This window comes from Myodes glareolus, chromosome 20 (assembly GCF_982192425.1).
Source record: "Myodes glareolus chromosome 20, mMyoGla1.1, whole genome shotgun sequence".
NCBI classification, from domain to species: Eukaryota; Metazoa; Chordata; class Mammalia; order Rodentia; family Cricetidae; genus Myodes; species Myodes glareolus.
In genome coordinates this window covers 63,224,466-63,243,941 of record NC_142045.1, presented here as the reverse complement: position 1 = coordinate 63,243,941, position 19,476 = coordinate 63,224,466, and the positions used below count along the sequence as shown (strand labels likewise).

General features: G+C 36.5%; 1 protein-coding gene across 2 annotated transcripts in view; it reads left to right on the top strand.

Annotated features, from left to right (window-relative positions):
• The first annotated feature begins 7,708 nt into the window (after positions 1-7,708).
• Cp (ceruloplasmin) overlaps positions 7,709-19,476 on the top strand; it is a 63,075-nt gene continuing 51,307 nt past the window's right edge. Inside the window, exons 1-3 of one of the 2 annotated variants that reach the window (XM_048452601.3) lie at positions 7,709-7,900; positions 16,390-16,637; positions 18,508-18,717. In XM_048452601.3, coding sequence (XP_048308558.2) covers positions 7,755-7,900; positions 16,390-16,637; positions 18,508-18,717 — 604 coding nt within the window. In that variant the 5' untranslated portion in view covers positions 7,709-7,754. The remainder of the gene's footprint in view (positions 7,901-16,389; positions 16,638-18,507; positions 18,718-19,476) is intronic. The other variant, XM_048452602.3, reaches the window with a different exon arrangement.

The following is a 19,476-nucleotide window of genomic DNA, read 5'->3' as shown; positions in this document are numbered from 1 at the left end:
AGGGTTTCAAGTAAGTATAATTTATTTATTTATGAAGCATTTCTTTTTACCTTAATCTTTTATATAAACATTAATGTTTAATCTAGGATCAATTGTAGTCTTTTCCCTGGATGCCTTGGACATTTAATATGAGTACTTGATATTAGTACAGTTTTTCTTTTCTAAAAATGGTAAAAGTTGAAGTAAACTTTTCCTGAATTCTAGATTTGTATTGTTCATTGTATTGGTTATTATAGTAATACATTAAATGAGATAAATTAGATAAACATGAATGATTTAGTTTGTATAAAGCCTCACTGAGTATGCTGCTTTGCTTCCTATCCTTTAACAAACAGATTTCATTCCTTTTAAACTTTGTTTTCTGGCATAAAAGTTTTTCATTATGGAGAATGATATATAATAAGTAGTGATATAATAACATAGTAAACGCTCATTACACCTGACCCAGATTTACCTTTCATTACCTCCTCCACTTCCTTCTCTGCTACTCATAATGATTTGAAGCAAAAGGATAGAAATTTGGATTATTAACATGTTTATAACTTTGTTTAAAGTCATTAAAACAAAGAAAAATATGGTCAAAATCTGGTTATAGTGTATTTGGACTATCACACACTATGTATAGTTCAGTTTAGCAAATACCTCTAATATTGATAAAACAATATTAAGTGCTATATGGAACTTATAGGGAAATGGAATATAGTATTAACAGAACGAGGTACATCCCTTAGTATTTGTAAAGAAAAGCAGCAAAAGATGGACTTCCACAGTGACCCATTGACTCTCCCTCCAGACCTATATTCCAGTGCTTTCCACAGACACCAATTAAGAATAGCCTCCTGTTACCAGCTCTCATTGTAACCAGTCATAACAAACTCACTCCAAGTGATCTCATAGATCTCTCTATCTTGAGGTCTAATTTAACTGTTTCAGGGTGATGGGTTTCTGGACTTTTTTCTCAACATTTCCTGGACAGAGTGGGTCAGTGCTTTGATGCTTCTAACCTGGTTTGGTGTGATTCACAGCTTATTGCCTAAACCCACCTTCTCTCAGTGAGGTAAAGGTCTGTGTACTTACTAAACATTTGCTGGTGTCTTGAAAATTGTTGTCAAACTAAGTAATAAGAAAACAAAAGTTTTCAAAAGAAATGAAACTTAATATGGGAAAGCACAGCATTGCAAAAGAAATAATTATGACAGAAGCATATTTTAAGAGATCAAGGCAAGGGAAAGTTTTCAAAGGAAAGTGGGGATTACAAATGATCTTTTACAATACTATTGGAAAAACTATATCATCATATAGAAGAATGAAAATTGATATTTCAGAATGCTGAAGTTGATCTTCAAATATGGACCTCAAACTCTGCAATATTTTATAGGAAAAAGAGTAGAAAGTACACTTCTGGAGAAGTTTCACATAAGAACTTCCTGACTCCAGCTGTCCAGGAAATAAGACAAACAAAAAGTTGGACTTGCTGAAATCAAAAATTTTCTGTCTTTCAAGAACTTTTAATCAACTGAAGAAGCAGGCTACTAAATAGAGGCAGGAAATTATTGCTGAATTATTGCTAGTTGTATATCTGATATAGGATGAGTATCTGCAATATGCAAAGAACTACAAAATAAACACTGAAAATATACCCCCCCAAAAAACAGCTGTAGTACTGAATAAAGAGTTCTCAGAAGAAAAAAATAACAACTGGCTAAGAAATATTTTAAAAGTTCTCTATCATTCTTTGGCAAACAAATGCTGTCAAAGATATAGGGAATGGAAAACACCCAGAAACTGTTGATGGAATAGAAAATTGCCACTACAGTATGCAGTTCCTCCAAAAACTAGAAATATATCTATTATTCACTTCAACAATATCACTTTTATGTATATATGTTGGAAGCTGTGAACTCCCAGATCCTGAATTGATTGTAAACAACTTGTTTTTCTTTTCTCTGAGACATCTGGCAGCTGCTCTGAGCACGATACCCTCAGGAGTTCCTGATGGCAGGGGAGTGGTTTCTGGTGTTTGGCTGGGGCATGGCTATCAGTTAAGGATCCCTATATAAGCTGCCCCTGGACACAATAAAGGGGGCATTCTGGCATCAAGGATGACCTGTGTCTCTGTCTGTGAGTCTTTGTGAATTTCAAACTCCAGTCCCTTGCCCGGTTCATGAACGCATAGAACGCAGATGGGCGAGGTGCACTACATATATATGATATATACGATGATATGCCGTGTGTGTGTGTGTGTGTGTGTGTGTATGTGTGTGTGTGTGACACGTGACATTAATTAATCTTAAAAATAAAAACCCAGTGTCAGATATTAGGGTGAAAGTTGAAAGATTAAAGAATCAAAGGAACAGCCATAACCACCTCTTACCTCTCTGACGCCTCAGACCGAAAAGGGCTGAGATTCTGTTTAGGGCCCTCCATACCACTTTCTCTCTCTGCAAATCCATATCACTTCCTGTCTCCTGTCTATAGAGACCTCTAGACCTCTAGGTTTTTTTACTGGAGACTGCATTTTGTGTCCTGGCTGCCCAGACCCAAATAATCACACAGAAACTATATTAATTACAATAATGTTTGGCCTATTAACTCATGCCTATTTATTATTAAATAACTCTTAAATCTTAAATTAAATAATTTCTATTAATCTATGTATTGCCACAAGGCTGTGACTTATTGGTAAGATTCTGTCATCTTTCTCCTTTGCTAGCTACATGGTGTCTGCTTTACTCTACCTATTTGCTTTGATTATCTCTGTTTGGATTTCCTGCCTGGCTTTACTGTGCTAAGCCATTGACCAAACATCTTTATTCATGAACTTACATTTTCAAAGGGTTAGGGTCCATGACCACCAAGAAAGTGGCAGATTCTTATCATAGCATCCCAGAGAGTGTACAGTCTCCTTGAATCTTGTTTTTATCCCCATGAGATGTGTTCCAGACATGGAACTACAAGAAAATTTGTGTTACATTAGATACTAAGTGCATGGAAATTAGTTACAATAGCCATAAAAACAATATATTTACCTAATCAGTTGTGTAGAATATGATTCTGGAACAGAGCTTCACAAACAGTGATCATCCAAGGAATCTGAGGATTATGGCAATTTACATTGTTTTCTTTCAATATTGATTAAATTATATGTCTAACACTATTTCAAGTACTTAGGATGTAATATACAACAGGCTTGACCTAATAAAGAAGACAGCCACATAACATGTCACTTCTAATACAAAGTATATTCTGTTTTATAATTTTTTTCATATTTTATGGTGCTATAACATTTTGGGGAGGGGAGACTTTTCTGACCAGAGAAAGCTTTTCTAAAACAAGTTAACTCACAGTGGGTAGTAAAGAACTTCTCAGTGAGCAAGTTTGTCATTAACTCCCAAAAACCTGTTCTATTTGATTCTCATGCACCAAGCCACTGTTTTCTGTATCCAAACTCAGCACAGGGCCAGGGCACAAGGACACACTTCTCCTCTTAAACAAACTGGTTTTTTTTTTTCAAATTCATCAATCTGAAACTGTTTACCCTCCATTGCCAGTAAGGTCAGTGGCCTATGTTTCTCTTTACCTCTGCTCCTTTCTCCTGATCAGCGTCAGGATTTTCCCTACATGTCCCTGTATAGCATGCTGCCCTCTTGCTTCATGGGGAATAGGGAGCATCAGTAAATTTTTCAAAACTTGAGGTGCATCACTCAATTACTTTGTACAAGCTAGGTCCTAGCACAAAGCAATATTTATGAACTTTGCAGAGTCTATCACCCCACCATAGAATAGTAACAAGGAGAATTGGAGTCAGATATGTTGCGACCTTGAGTATTTCAACAGTTTCCCTTTTGAAGTTTGAAATAATCAAATCTGAAGGATACATTTCTATTATTTTAAAAAAAAGTTATATTAGTCAGTGGATAATTATTAGTGGCTCCTTCCTCTAATCCCATCAATCAGGAGACAAAGACAGAGGAAAGCAGAACTCTATGAGTTTGAGGCCAACTTAGTCTATACAGCAAGTTTCATTCACGTCATTTAAGGCTACATAGACCTGCCTAACCCCAAGAAAAAGGTCTTTAGTCAGACACAGTCACCTGCCTACAATCCCTCTCAGGAGGCTGAGACCAAAGGCTCATCAACATGAGTTCAAGGCTAGTGAGTTCCAGGCCATTCTGAATTATAGATCCAGTGTCTCAAAAGACAAGCAAATGAAGACACACAAAAAAAACCCAAATAACAAAACAAACAGAAGCAAGCAAAAACATCCAAGCTATCCCATCTCAATCTCTGAGGTTTTGTTCATTGTTGATAAATCATATGCTTTGTGTCTATATCATTCAAGGCAGTAAGCAAATGAAAATGAAAAATTAGTTGAAGCCCCTATACCATTTAAAATTTAAAAGATTCTTCTGTTTCACATTGTGCTGTCACCTTGGCAGCAACAAGGAAAGACTGATCTTTCCTTCCTTTGCCTGTGAGCCCTTTGCATGCCAGAATGGGTGAGCTGGGTCGTGACCTATGACTGGACAACCAAAGGAGCATGAAGCAACCCGAGTTTTCTGAGATCTCCATCCCTAAGTAGCCATGAAATGATCAGTAGATCAGAAAACTTGGCAGCACTCACATTGTGTGGGGCGAAGTCAGTGGACTCATAATGAAAGTCCTGCAGATGTCCACACCAGTGATAAAATTCCAGAGTTGCACAACTTCCTCTGTTAAAGCAAGCAGGATGGTGGTCTGACTGCTCTAAGGAGAATGCCCTGCTGTTTTGTACTAACACTCCTGCTGTCAGAGTAAAGGGCAACCCTTGGTGGTGCCTCGTCTTTTTGTAATCCCGTTAGCACACAGATTAAAAGTTTCACTAGACCCAAAAGAAATATGAATAGGAATATTTATTAGAGGTTCAGAGATATTTCATCCTTGCTGACAGAAATAAACCAAAGTGGGATTAGTAGAAGAGCCTGTCCCTTGATTTCAGCTGTCATCAACTTCAGAATTTTGATGCTAAATGTAGAAGAGACTCCCTCATTTCACACTGAAATGTGGAAGACACTGAAAAAGGAATCACAAAAATGATTGAAACATGTGCTATACAAATGCACTGATATCACCAAGCAATTAACTTAGACATATGATTCTTGTTTATAACAGCAAAACCATACCTTGGGACTGAAGTACAGACCTTCTGATAGACATGCTGCTTGAGGATTGGAAAGCATTTTTGTTTTGTTTTGCTCTATGTTTTCTGAGTTTCTTATATTCCTGCTCACATTTCTTGTCAATGTGAGACAAGAAATTTGTATTGTATTGTATTGCACTTTTTGAGTCTGGGGATTCCTCAACTACACAATTATCCAAAGTTTCCTTGTGCATATTAACTCTGGGAAGAGATGTGTACTGTTTAATGCTTCTGCAAACAGCTGGTTTTCTGTTTATGTAAGTGGTTCTAAAACTCAGAGGTTCTGCCCAATTTCTTGCCACACAGCAGCTATATGTCTTCCCATGGATAAAATAGCCTGCATAGGCAATGATTCCTCTTATATTATATATATATATATATATAAAGAACTCACTGACACCAGGTGGGGTCAGTGTTAACCATTTAATTCAATCATCACTGTGAAGGGTACTATAGTATACATCTGGTGTCCTTAACAATTATTTGATCATGTTTATTTGTTGGTTGGTAGAATTTTTCTTTCCTCTAGAGAATGAACTACAAGAAGATGTATGGCCCATTTCAGGGGGAGGGGAAGTCTCTTTGAGAAGAAGTGAATTCTGCATGATTTCAGACCTACTCCTATCTGCTCTATAGATGTGAGAGGAGACTTATTCAAAGATTTCCTTGAAAGCGTCCAGAAGGAGATTGGGGCACCATATGTTCTAGAACACAGTTTTCTGTAAAAAGTTATGTAGCCAAGATTATTACTAGCTAGAATTAGGTTCAATGCTAGAGTATTTACCTGATATGCATAAAGATGCCTAAAGTTCTGTGCTCAATTCCATTAATACACACACACACACACACACACACACACACACCATTATTACTATCTTATTACAGCATCATTTCAATTAATCTGGAGAATCGCCCTTTGTGGTGGAAATGGGAGCTGAGGGTAAGAATCTTGACAGCATCAGATTTTAACTTTATCCCAACATTTCCTGGTATTCATTATTCTCCCACCCTGATTCATTTCTCCCCATACTCCTTCTGACTGACATTATGTTTTTCATTTTTATGTGCTTATTGTTAGTTCCTCTTAGATGGAATGTGAGCTCCATGAAGAGAGGGCGGGAGGGAGAGAGAAAGAGAGAGAGAGAAAGAGAGAGAGAGAGAGAGAGAGAGAGAGAGAGAGAGAGAGAGAGAGAGAGACACGGGGGAAACCACTCCACACTTCAGACTGGTCTTAAACTCCTGAGTTCAACAGATTGCCATGTGTCAGCTTCGCCAGTAACTGGGACCACAAGCACATACCATCATACCTGGGTTATTTGGTTTATGACTGACATATTTGATATTCAAACAAAATTATCAATTTTTGTTATGTTGTTATTAATTTCTACACAGACATTTTGGTGAAGTTTCAATGTAGAAATGTCCAGATTTCACAGAGTAAATAAAATTTTAAAATAAAATTTCTCCCTGACTGCTCTTGGGAATGGTGAGGGAGGAGGAGAGGGAGTTGGGGGAGCGGGAGGGTATTGGGAGGAGGGGAGGAAGTGGAAAGAGTGTTTTCGGATACTTGAATAAACAAGTCTAACGGAAAAAAAAAAGAAAAGAAAGTGTTCTACAGGCTCACGTACAGCCCAGTCTTACAGAGACATTTTCTCAATTGGGGTTCCCTTTTTCAGATACGAGCTTGTGCCAACTTAACACAAAATTAGCTATAAAAATCTCCATATGAACATCAAGAACTCTAGATGCAGTTTAATGTGTTTGAGAAAGTTATCAACAGCTCTAGATGCAGTTTAATGTGTTTGAGAAAGTTAACGACATAAATGGTTGTTATTGGTGTGAAATTAAGTCCTCCCACTCAAGTATTAGGTCTTAAATTCTCACAAACAGTAATTTTCTTTTAGCGATTAAAATTAAGAGGAAGTAATAGTTGGAGTATGAGACTCACTCTTGTAATCTTGGCACTTTGGAAATTGGGCAGGTCCAGAACAGGAAGGACTCATGAAGAGACACAGTCTCAATCAATCAATAAATAAACAAACATTTAACTAGCAAAAAAAAATTCTATTGGCTGCTTTTATGACATGCTAAATATCATCTTTCGTATATTTAAGATTACAAGTAAGCTGTGTTGGTCTTCTAGAGTAGTAAACAGCTGCACGTTTTGCTTCCTTTTATCTTGGCTTGTTAAGAACTGGCTTTGGGTAAAATGCTGCAGTACCAAGGATTTCTAGAAGAACAAAGAGAGCACTTAGAGATGTTCTTTGCCTTCCTGGAATTCATATAATGAATTGAAGAAAATTCAGAGTTATGAACACTGGTAAATCCAACACTAACTGATGACATTTCATTTGTATTTAGAGAAGACTGACAACTGGGAATTGTTTTTTGTTTTCCTCCCTGGTTTGCCAAAAGCAAACTGAGTTGGAAAATGTTATTTGCTCTAATGAAATATTTGCTCTTATGCAACACTAAGCTGTGTCAATCAAGCAAATAAAGAGAGAAAGCCTTATTTATAAAATTGCATGCTTCTTATTTCACTTTATTGCATCTCAGTCTCCAAGACAGGAGAAAAATGAACTTTTTGCTGCTTGGCACTTTTCTATTTTTGAATACTCCCCTAGCCTGGACAAGGGATAAGCACTATTACATCGGAATTATTGAAGCAGTTTGGAACTACGCCCCTGAAAATGGAGAAAAGAAACTTGTTTCAGTTGACATGTAAGTCACTATTCTTTATTATTTATGATCCAAATTTATAAGTTATCAACTTAAAAAATGAAACCAGCAAGGAAAGTATTTGTTTAATTTGTTAAACATTGAAACTGCAAAATGCTGACTTGAAAACCAATACTTGTACTGGTTTTCTTTATATTCCCTAGATTTGTTAGTGTGAAGCCATCCTGCTCTTTTCCTATTGCTCCAAGGGAACTGCACTAATTTCTCACTCCTTCCTGTGGCTAGTCATTCCCTTATCTATATTCTAAATGTATTCTGACTCTAGATGCAGAAGTTTTTTACTTTAAAAAAATCACTATATAAAATTTTCCTAATGGTAAAAGTAGAGTAATACATCAAACATAGAAATGAGATACAGCTTCAAGAAATATGATTCCATCTAATACTTGTTGGGTGATTCAGGACAGTGAATGACTGATTCTAATCTCTCTCACAGTTTCTGAGTCCTTATCTATGAAGTGAGACAGCAGTACACCTCACAGGACTATTTTAAAAGTGCCTGCAAAATTCTTAGCACAGCTCCACACAAAACATATCCTAGAAATGATATGTTCTTATTATTATGTCCTCATAGAATACCACGTAACTTAAATGTCTTTGTGTTTTAGTTGCTTTACATCAAGCAATATTCTCTATACAGAAGAATAGTAGAGTCTCTCTGAAGTTTATCTAAACTGAGACCACCACTTTTAATATTATCTAAACATTTATCAACAAATAGGAACTTGGAATTCAAACAAATATTTACTAGACTAGAAAATGTATTAGGATGGCAAGAGAGCTCAAGTGAGCCAAATGACCAGCAGTGACTGAGATTGTCTCTTTAAGAACAGCTCTATTATTGAGCCAAATTATGTAAGTACTGAATTTTGTTTAATTTTATATTCGATTGAATTTTTCATGGTAAGAAAAAAATGCATTACTAATGATAATATCAAATTGTCATTTTACTAACCTAGTATTGTTCTGTATGGAAAGGTTCTGAGCCAATACCTGGCCTCAGAGACACAAATAGAACTTACAATTTTTTTAAAGCCTGGTTTTGAAATGATGTTCTCTTCCCAAAAATTGGACATATTTTTACAACTTCACTAGAAGCCTAGTTTTGTGTAATTCATTGTTTTCATTATTAAGTATGATGTAAATTATCTACTTTTTTATTTCCAAAGAAAGGAGTCAGACACGCTACAGAAGAAAAGAATTGGACTGTGGATATACCTCAGTATATGCAAATATGGGTTCAAAGCCATGGGTTCAGTTATCAGCAACACACACACACACACACACACACACACACACACACACACACCTAAATTAATTAAACAAGGAAAAGTACTGTTCTACCCACCCTTGCCATTGTTTGTAATAAAAAGTCAAGTCAATCTATTGTGTAAAATCTATAAAGCACTGACCGTGTTCCAGTGTGGCAAACTCTAAGTATAAGGAAGTAGAAGGGTAAAGAGAGTTGCTAAGAACTTCACAGGGTGATTTCTTGACTTCAAATATTCTAATGGTATGTCTGTTCCAGCTAGAAAATTAAAGGAAGATAAACTTGCTTACCCCATTATTATCTAATAGGGACACTGAAGGGTGTTCAGAAGGAAAACTGGACACTTTTAGTTCAGCTTTCTTTATGATTTTACCATCATATTATAATCCATAAGTTTTCTCCCTAATCTATATGAACATTTATTGGTGCTTCAGTAACTTTGCCCATGTTGTGCTAAACTTTACCAGATGTGTGTGGTAGCAATTTTTTTGTGCCCTCCTTGGTCATAAATCAGCAGTGTGTGAATTAGTCCATGAAGCATGGTGAAGTGTCACCAAACATGGGTGGCTCTTCTCCTTGGTTATGGACAAAGCAAAGCAGAAATAAACAAGATGAAGAAAAAGCTGTGAAAGAGTCTGAAATGAGTGTCAGGTGGAGCACTAGGCTGAAGCTGAAGGTTGATCTGACATTTGAGAGGCAAGAACTCTCTGTGCTATGATGGCTGCCTGGCCACAAATGTCTGTGAGACAGAAGACACTGAACAAATATTTGTGGATATACGAAAATAAAAGAAAGCTTAGTAAAAGTCAGAAAAATTTACAGGGCATATTATAAAAACTTTTCTAGTTCCTGAGTGGATATATTCACATGGTAGAATGAATCAGGCAACAGAATAAAATAAGAAAATGGTGGACTACTAGAGTCAGTGAAATTGAAAACAAGAGCAATGTCAAAGGAGAAAACTTAATAAATTGTTTTTATTCTGTTTTGTTGGTTAGGAAACTAGACTTGCCCTTTTGGAACCAGGTCCAATGTTATTTATTACCAATAAAGTGAAGCAGAAGATCACATCCTTATACTATAGTCAGTGCTGCCACTTCCAACAACATAGAAGGATTCTAAATCCAACAGTTCTTGAAATGAGTAATTTATATTTAAATAACAAAAATGTATAAACATAAAAATATCTAGAATATTGTGTCCAGGTTCCATGATTAATATTAAATTTGCATTGAATAATTGAATCATTGTTGTATTAAATAGTAATAGTAATAATTACATTTTTTTCATTACTTTTGTTTTCTAGTGACTTTTAAGAAGCTATGTGTTCTTTAAGACCAAGAACAACTTATCATAAACCCCTTTATAATTATTTTAACAGACTTTTGATCAGGAATTGTGACTTTTCTAAAATGCTACAAACACTGATATTTAGTTTTATAGCCTGTTGTAGGCTTGATGGTTAGATATAGAATAATGATATCCTTATGAGCAAGCCTAATGACTAAGAACAAACAAAAAATCAAATTCTGACCAAAGAAACGGGCAACAAACTAAGATAATATTGTCCAATGGTACAATCAGAATTATGCTAATCTGGGTATGCCGACTACACAATATAAAAATGTTCATCTTTGCTATTATTATTATTATTACCAGGATAAAAGGTGACTTCCCAAATAATCTCTCCTGTAAAAAAACAGAGATAATGTTTTTATACAGAAAAATAACTTGCAACAAAGGAAACATTTTACATTAAAACACAAACACATTTGGTCAGTCATGGTAGCACATGCCTTTAATCCCAGCACTCTGGACACAGAGGCAGGAGGATCTGTGTGAGTTCCAGGATAGCCTGGTTCGCATAGCAAGCTCCCAGATACCTAGGATTACACAAAGATATCTTTTTAAAAAAAGAGAAAAAGAGAGAGAAAGAAAAGGAAAAAAAGAAAAAACTACACACACACACACACACACACACATTTACATTTTAACAAATTTACCTGACCATTCTGCCAGTCATGGATTGAGCTACCTCACACCTAATCAGGTCACCGGGTTGCAAATGAATATTATGTTTCCAGAAGCAACAATAAAACAATATGTTTGATTAATTAAAGTGGAAATTTTCTGGTTAGACGTTAGTTAGCAGTTTCTGCTTGGTTGATCCAGGCTTCACTTGACCATTTACTATCAGAAATGTTCAACTTGTGCTCCACAGGCCACACACACCTTTAGAGAACAGTTATGAAAGTGGCCCAACACATTTGTAGATGGCAATGTCATTGTAATGTTGAGAATTTGGACACTTCTTTTAAGTTAAATTATGTTTTGGTTTGCTTATATAGGCACCCAAGTTGCTCTGCCTGACTCAACTGAACGGTTTCCCAAATAATTATTTTAACACTCCCTCAAAAATACTTTAAAAATATTAAAGGACTACATGGTTAGTGTCAGGTTCCAAAGAAACCCAGGACAACTAACTCTGTTGACTATTGACATACCAAAACACAGAGCTGGCCTCCAGGCTCTCTCAGTAGCTATGGCCCATCTCTGTTCTTCTCATCTCTCCTCCTACCCTAAACCTCTCCAGCCTAGAGACTTCCCTTCTCTTCCCCCAACTTCTCTCTTCTATATAACTCTGCCATTTCTGCCTCTCTCTGTCTCTCTGTCTCTCTCTCTCTCTGTCTCTGTCTCTCTCTCTCCCTCTCTCTCTCTCTCTCGGCTTACCCTTGAACTCTTTGCCCTCTTAGTTCTCTTCTCTTCCTACCTCGCTCTCCCCTATATCTTTCTCCTCTCATGGCCTGGTTCAGTCTGGACTTTTCCAGATACCTTGGGTTGTACTCTCCCTCATATCTACACTAAGATTCTTCTACTCACACATCCCTAGGAGTATTCATATCATCGAGTTCATTCAGTGAGTTTAAGTCTTACCCGAGGGACATGAGACTTTGCCTCAAATTTCTCTTTTTAAATCTTCCGAAGAAGTACAAAATTTGACTAACAGTTATTGGAAAAATTTATTTACAGTGCCCCACTTTCTAGTTTTGCTAAATAAAAATAAAGAGCAGTGTAAGATACAAGCACGTCATACAGGATAGCCTCTCTGGGTACACTAATTAAACAACCTTACTTGCTATAACCATCTCCATTTCTCCTAAGAAGGTTAGTTAACAGTGGGTTCCTGTTGTGCTTGTAGAACTTAGCTATTTTTGAAATATAATTTTACTGAGGTTTGTGCTATACGCCCCTGGGGGGAGTGAGATGTCTGTGACTAGACCATTTTTCTGTGATTTCTGTTTGTTAAAGGCAATATTTCTGAAATATCCTGCTAAAAATTTCCTGTCCTCCTAATGCCTACAATCTGTGGAATTTAAAGTACTGTTTGCTTGTGGCTAATGACTGTGGGCCTCTCCCAGACTACAGACACTGAATTGTGCCTACAACCTGGCTGACTGAGTAAGCAGAATTTTCCACAAGTCTTCAGGGGAATGTTCAGTCTGGTATCCCCTTGATTTCAATGTTGTGATGCCCAAAGCAGGCAATAGACACATAAACTGTCAGACTAATTACTCATCTGAGAGTTATAAGCAGATATTACTTCATGTTGTTATGGGATGATTTGTTATGCAGTAATAAAAATCTAATGAAGCATTTCAACAAGTGAAGTCAAAACTCTTCTTTAATTTTGAGACTTTAGTAACCAAGCTAAAAATAGACCAAAATTACTTCGGTGAATTCTGAACTTACCAGTGGAGCAGTATTACTAACTAATTATAGTAGCATTAATGATAAATTATCTGCCATTAAAAATTCTGGGAATATCGCTCTTCCAGAGGACCCAGGCTTGGCAGTTTACAGCTGTTTCTAACTCCAATTCCAGGGGATCTGGTACCTTCATACCAAGGCACATAAAATAAAGATAAGTGAAGTATTTAAAAAGGAAAAAAATTGTCAGTTCTGATTCTGACTTTACCAGAAATAACAGGAGTAGGCTTTTTTCTTTAAAAAAGAAAAAGGGAGCTAAAATGGGAAGTGTGATTTCTGAGAGAGAAATCCATTTTCTTTAACGGGTAGAAAGGATTATAGTTGCCAGCAGGAAGGACTGAAAATAAATGCGAAGAATTTCTTTGGTTCAAAGACCAAGTATAATAGATTATTGTGGCTGAACATTTGACTGGCAAAGTTTCCACAAGTTTCTAGTAGGTGTTTGACCCTTTGTTCCCGCATGAATGGTCCCCTGATGTTTCTTTAAAGGACAGTATTGTAAGCAAACAGACATCCCCGAAGTTAGATATTTTTCAATTAGGTAAGGGAAATTTCTCACAATGGAAGAACCAAATGGAAGAACCAGTTTGACATGTATGTAAAGTCTTTGAGTATATTTTAGCTTCAGATCAATTTTTATTTTAAAGGTCATTTTCATGAATACTCCATTCCTTCAAAAACTTTATCTAGAAAAAAATGGGTCACAAAGCCAAGGCAGAGCACATCCTATTTTAAGAAATGAGTACTGTAAGAGAGACATACATAGATCTAATCTACATGGGAAGTAGAAATAAACAAAATCTGAGTAAATTGGGAGCATGGGGACCTTGGGGGAGGATTGGAAAGGAGAGGAGAGGCAGGGAGGGGAGCAGAGAAAAATGTAAAGCTCAATAAAAAAAATAAATAAATAAAAGCAAAAAAATCAAGAAAAAGAAATTAATACTAAAACACCAATGCAGTGGATGAATTTTGACAAGTGGACACCTGTTACAGTGTATGGGAATGGGATGGATTCCTGGGTGCTATAGAATCATACTAGGGAAGACATGCATATGGTGTTTCAATAAAGCCTTAAGGACTAGAGGGCTCCTGTAAATCTGGGACCTCCAGAAGATACTCATAAACAAGGCATGGTGGATTAGTATCTCTGCTAAATATTATCAGACAGGTCTCCTAAAAATACTGTCAAACCCTGAAGACAATTTTTTTCTGGGGTTTAGATAAATGTGCTCGAGACTAGTTCAGGGTTCTTTTGGCTGGATTGGAAAGGTGTCATTAGCTGCAGCTGGCTTTGACTGATCTTGCTCCCTGTGGGTCTTTCTTAATAGAACTGACGTTTGACCTCATGGGTCTTCAGTGCTGTGCAGCTGCACAGCCTAGCTATTGTATAAGCATGTATTTATTAAGATTCCTCATGTTCACACTAATTATGTGGGTTTGGGGCAGAGTTCACCCCAGTATTCTGATCCTTATTTGTGAATTTCTTGAAATCTCCAAGCCATCTCCATTTTCTTCTTCTGCTTTGCTTTAACACAGTGGAAAGCACATAACAATTATAAGGGAGCACAAGCAGGACACATCATAGCTAGTATTTTTAGTAGGATTTTACTGATCTACAGTTGGTGTGTTTTTAACTACTTTACTTTTACTTCCAGTGTAACCATCACACCAAGATGGGTTTGGAAGAACAAGAAATACCATCTCCATCATTTTTCAGTGCACAATTCCTTTGAGAGTCCTGGTGTTTATACAGTCAGTTGTCCGTATATGGTTCTCTAAGATTGTCAGCCTAGAAGTGCTTAGACAATCCAGAGAAATGTGACTCTTTTATGACATATTTCTTGCTCACTCTGCCAAAATCCAGCCCCAGGATGACTGCCAAGTGGTGGTTCCACATGCAGAGATCTGGTACCACGATAGTATCAGCTGACACCAGAACTTTTCATATTTCTGTCTCATAATGCCAAGGAACCCCACTGCCTCTGCACTTGCTGCTCTCATCACCTTCAACTTTACAGGTTCCCACAAGGCCAGAGTGGCTGCCTACACCAGAGTACACTAGCCTGCTGGTTTAAAAAAAAAATGAAGGGGTCTGTGTTCAACTCCTCTCCAGCTACTGTCAGAAACATCAAACTGAAGTCAGGAATTTATTTATACATCACATAATGCATTAGTAGATAGTTATTCAGGTTAACATTTAGAAAACACGAGGTTAGAGTCCTAGACTTTTGAAAATAGCATTTTCAACTTCTGTAGCAATTACAAAGCTCCTAACCAGATCCATCTTTGTCTTGAAACATGGAAAGAAATAAATCTAAACCTTGCCTATGCGCTCTCATCCCAGAGAATGTGATGAAGTTTACTTTTCAGGCAGGTTTTCCTGTTCTGTGATGGTTAAGTGGAGCATGGCAAATAAGAACTGATGGACTATAACAGGGAGCACTTGTTTGTGGAGAAACTAACCAAAGCCAGGATTTAGATGAGTTCTTCTAAATGGTTGCATGGCACTGTTCCCAAACAATGCCACTAAAAACTTACTTTGTTCAGTATGTAAGAACCAAGTAGTTGTAAATATTAAATATACCCCCTACATGCACACTTTTCTTTTTTTCTTTTCTTCCTTCCTAGTTCTATTTATTATGTCAATATACTTAGAAGAATTTTTGAATTATTAACTAGCATTAATCAGAATATGAGCATTCAATATGAAGAATCTATGGTAATGCAGAATTCAAAAATACATATGGTAGTTTAAATGGAAAGGTAATTTTCAAATCCGTATGGATTACATATCAATTCTAGGACTCATGAAAGAAATTAAAACAATAGATTGGGCTGTGGGGCAAGTTCAGTGGGTAAAGTACTTGCTGTAAAAGACTTCTGATCCCCATCACCCAGATAAAGGAGGCACAGCTGGGTAAAATGTGTTGCATTGCCAGAGACAGTCAGTTTCTGGACGTGGATGTTGGGAAGCTCACTGGCCATCTGAAAGGGGGAGCTCCATTTCATAGGGACCTTGTCTCAACAACTAAAGTGGAAAGTGGTTGAGGAAGGTTCTGAAATAGATCTCTGGCCTTCACATCCACACCACAGGTGAGTGTGCACTCATGCACACACCCAAATGCATGCATACATAAACACAAGTCAATAATTTAAATGATAAAATTAATTTAGATCCATTCAGTTTTATTTCATTTTATTTTTTGGCACCATGGTGTTGTGAGGTCCTCACAGGTGGTTCTCTACCATGTGTCTAATATGAAAAATCTCATATATTAAAATAACAGAGTTAATCAACAGCTCTCCTCCTCATCTTTGAAGGTGTTTATACAACAGGCAAGAACTGAATATTGATGTGATCATTGATTCTCTTAAATTCTAACATTATTTTCAGAAATGAAAGTTTCTGATGAAAGTGTCTTTTCTTTTGCAGGGAAAAATCCAATCTATATCTTCAAAATGGCCCAGATCGTATTGGAAAAGCATACAAGAAGGCCCTTTATGTTCAGTACACAGATGGCACCTTTAGGAAAACTATAGACAAACCAGTCTGGCTAGGGTTTTTAGGCCCTATCATCAAAGCTGAAGTTGGAGATAAAGTTTATGTTCACTTAAAGAATTTTGCCTCTAGGCCCTATACTTTTCATTCACATGGGATAACTTACTACAAAGAACATGAGGGTAAGCTCAGTGTGTGCTGTGGTTGGGGTTTCCCCTTCAGTAGGAAATCCTTTTAACTTCTAAAACTGATACCTTTAGATAGAACTTGTAGCCACACCCTTTAACACCTATCTATTTTATAATGGGATTTGAACTCATCACAATAAGTGCTTTGTTTTTTCTAGTTATATGACTTCCTGTAGTGGGAATGAGTATGTGCCTAAATGAACTAGGTACTGATAGTGAGAGCCACATGCTCAGGTATTTAGAAACTAAATATGTCTAGAATTTGCTTTAAAATAATTTTATATGACTGACGATAAAGTTGAGTGGAGTTATGAAAAAACAAGAATGTCTTTCAGTCTGTCATTATTAAAGCTGGGTTTATAGGTACACTGAAAATCCACTAACACTTAGAGGAAGATAAACTTGTACATGTTGGAAAATTTCTAAAATTAAGTGTAAAATTTTTGTGTTCTATAAATACTACACATATACCCACAAATCACATTTTATATAAGAAGTTTCAGTTATATGAGAAGGTGGTTATTTTGCTTATTCTTTATACCATGACTGTAAATAGAAAATCTGGTTTGGTTTCCCAGCCACTAAGACCCAAATAATTATACAGAAACTATAATTGCAACACTGTTTGGCTGATAACTCAAGTGTTTTTCTAATTAGCTCTTACGTCTTAAATTAGCCAATTTCTATTAACCTGTGTATTGCACCAAGGTTGTGGCTTACTGGTAAGGTTCCGGGTTCTGGTGTCTTTTTCCTTCTGCAGCTAAATGACATCTGCCTAACTCTGCCTTCTTTCTCCTTGCATTCAGTTGTTTTCCTTCCTAGCTATATTCTGCCCTGCCATAGGCCAAAGTAGCTTCTTTAATAACAAATGGTAATAAAAGATATTCATAGCTTACAGATGAGTATTCCACATCATCACCATTTGTAAGCAGAAACTGTGCTTTGTTACCTGTACACCCAGACTCGAATATTCACAAAAAACTGTGTTAACTACAACATTGTTTGGACAATGGCTCATGCATATATCTAGCTAACCTTTATATCTTAAATTAACCCATTTCTATTGTTTTATATTTTACCACACATGGTCTGTTACCTCTTGCTTCTTGGGTGACTACATGGCATCTGCCTGACTTCTTTGCTCCTCTATCTCTGCTTGGATTTCCCACCTTGTTATATTCTGCACTGTCATAGACCAAAACAACTTATTTATTAAGCAATGGTAATAAAATTTATTCAAAACATAGAAAGGGGTAATCCCACATCACATGATTCCCAGGTAAAAAACTTTTCATTAAATTATAAAAGTTGCAATTAGCCAGGTGGTAGTGTCACACGCCTTTAATCCCAGCACTCGGGAAACAGAGGCAGGCAGATGTTTGTAACAGGCCAGCCTGGTCTAGGAAGTAAATTCCAGGACAGTCAGAGCTGTTATACTGAGAAACCCTGTCTCAAAAAATCAAGATAAATTGATGATGATGATGATGATGATGAAGATAGATAGATAGATAGATAGATGAATGATAGATCGATAGATAGATGATAGATAGATGAATGATAGATAGATGATAGATAGATAGATAGATAGATAGATAGATAGATAGATAGATAGATAGATAGATAGATAGATGTTAGAATCATCCTGAAATATCTACAATGTAGGACTTAATCAATTACCAAATTAGTAATAATTATTTCTGTGAGGTTTATGGAATCCTTAGACACTATTCTCTGGTTTCTTTTTCTATGTGTTCAAATAGGGCATTATTGAATGTCCAAAGGGCACCCTCTAGTTGAGGACATACTATTCCTTCAACTGTATTCTTATGAACCCACTTTCTAACTCCATTACACTGCTTTCCAGGTGCCATCTACCCTGACAACACCACTAATTTTCAAAAAGCAGATGACAAAGTGTTTCCTGGAGAACAATATTTGTATGTGCTGCATGCCAGTGAGCAAAGTCCTGTTGATGGAGACAGCAATTGTGTGACGAGGATTTACCACTCCCATGTTGATGCTCCGAAAGATATTGCATCAGGACTCATAGGACCTTTGATACTCTGTAAAAAAGGTATATTTTCTCACTGCTCACAGTGTGGGAGATAGCTACAAAGAAGTTTGTTTTTTCAATTAGTTTTACAAGTTATTCTGTATTGCAGTTGAATAAATAAATGATGAGAGTTAAAAAGAAGGAAGTAAAGTAAAGGAAAAGCCTTGATGACATGAAAAAGTGGAACAAACCTTAGGAAAAATGCCAATGAAGCTAAGATGCTTGATATCAGTTTTCTGTGGGATAGGTTTACTGGGCATAACTTCCAATGATGGTGTTATATGGAGACACATGACTTTAATATGTCTGACTACCTCAGTGCCACTCCCTAGCAATGGCTATAGTTACCAGTATTATATTGGTAAATATGATAATATTACATTTATTCCTCACCTTGTAAAGACAGCATAACTCAAGAGATTGAAATGTAATGTGTTTTGGTCAAATAGTTACCTTCAAAGTCTTCTTGTGGTGGCTTGTGGCTATATGTGTGTTCTAGAAGATATAGGCACATCTGAATTATAACCTTCTCAGTTTCCAGAAAAACATTTAATGGTTTAGTCAGTACATATATACAAAAATACAAATGTAGTGTATGGGGTGGGGGTGGGAGGGAACTTCCCTGAGTATTTCCTCAAAGTGGAGTAGCTGGGCCAGATCTGTAGTTTGTTAAGAAAGTGAACACTAAATTTTAAAAATAAGCTCTAATCACCTAAAAAAAAAAGTGTTGAATCACACGCTAAAATTTCAGATCTACTAAACAACAAATTTCTACTTCAG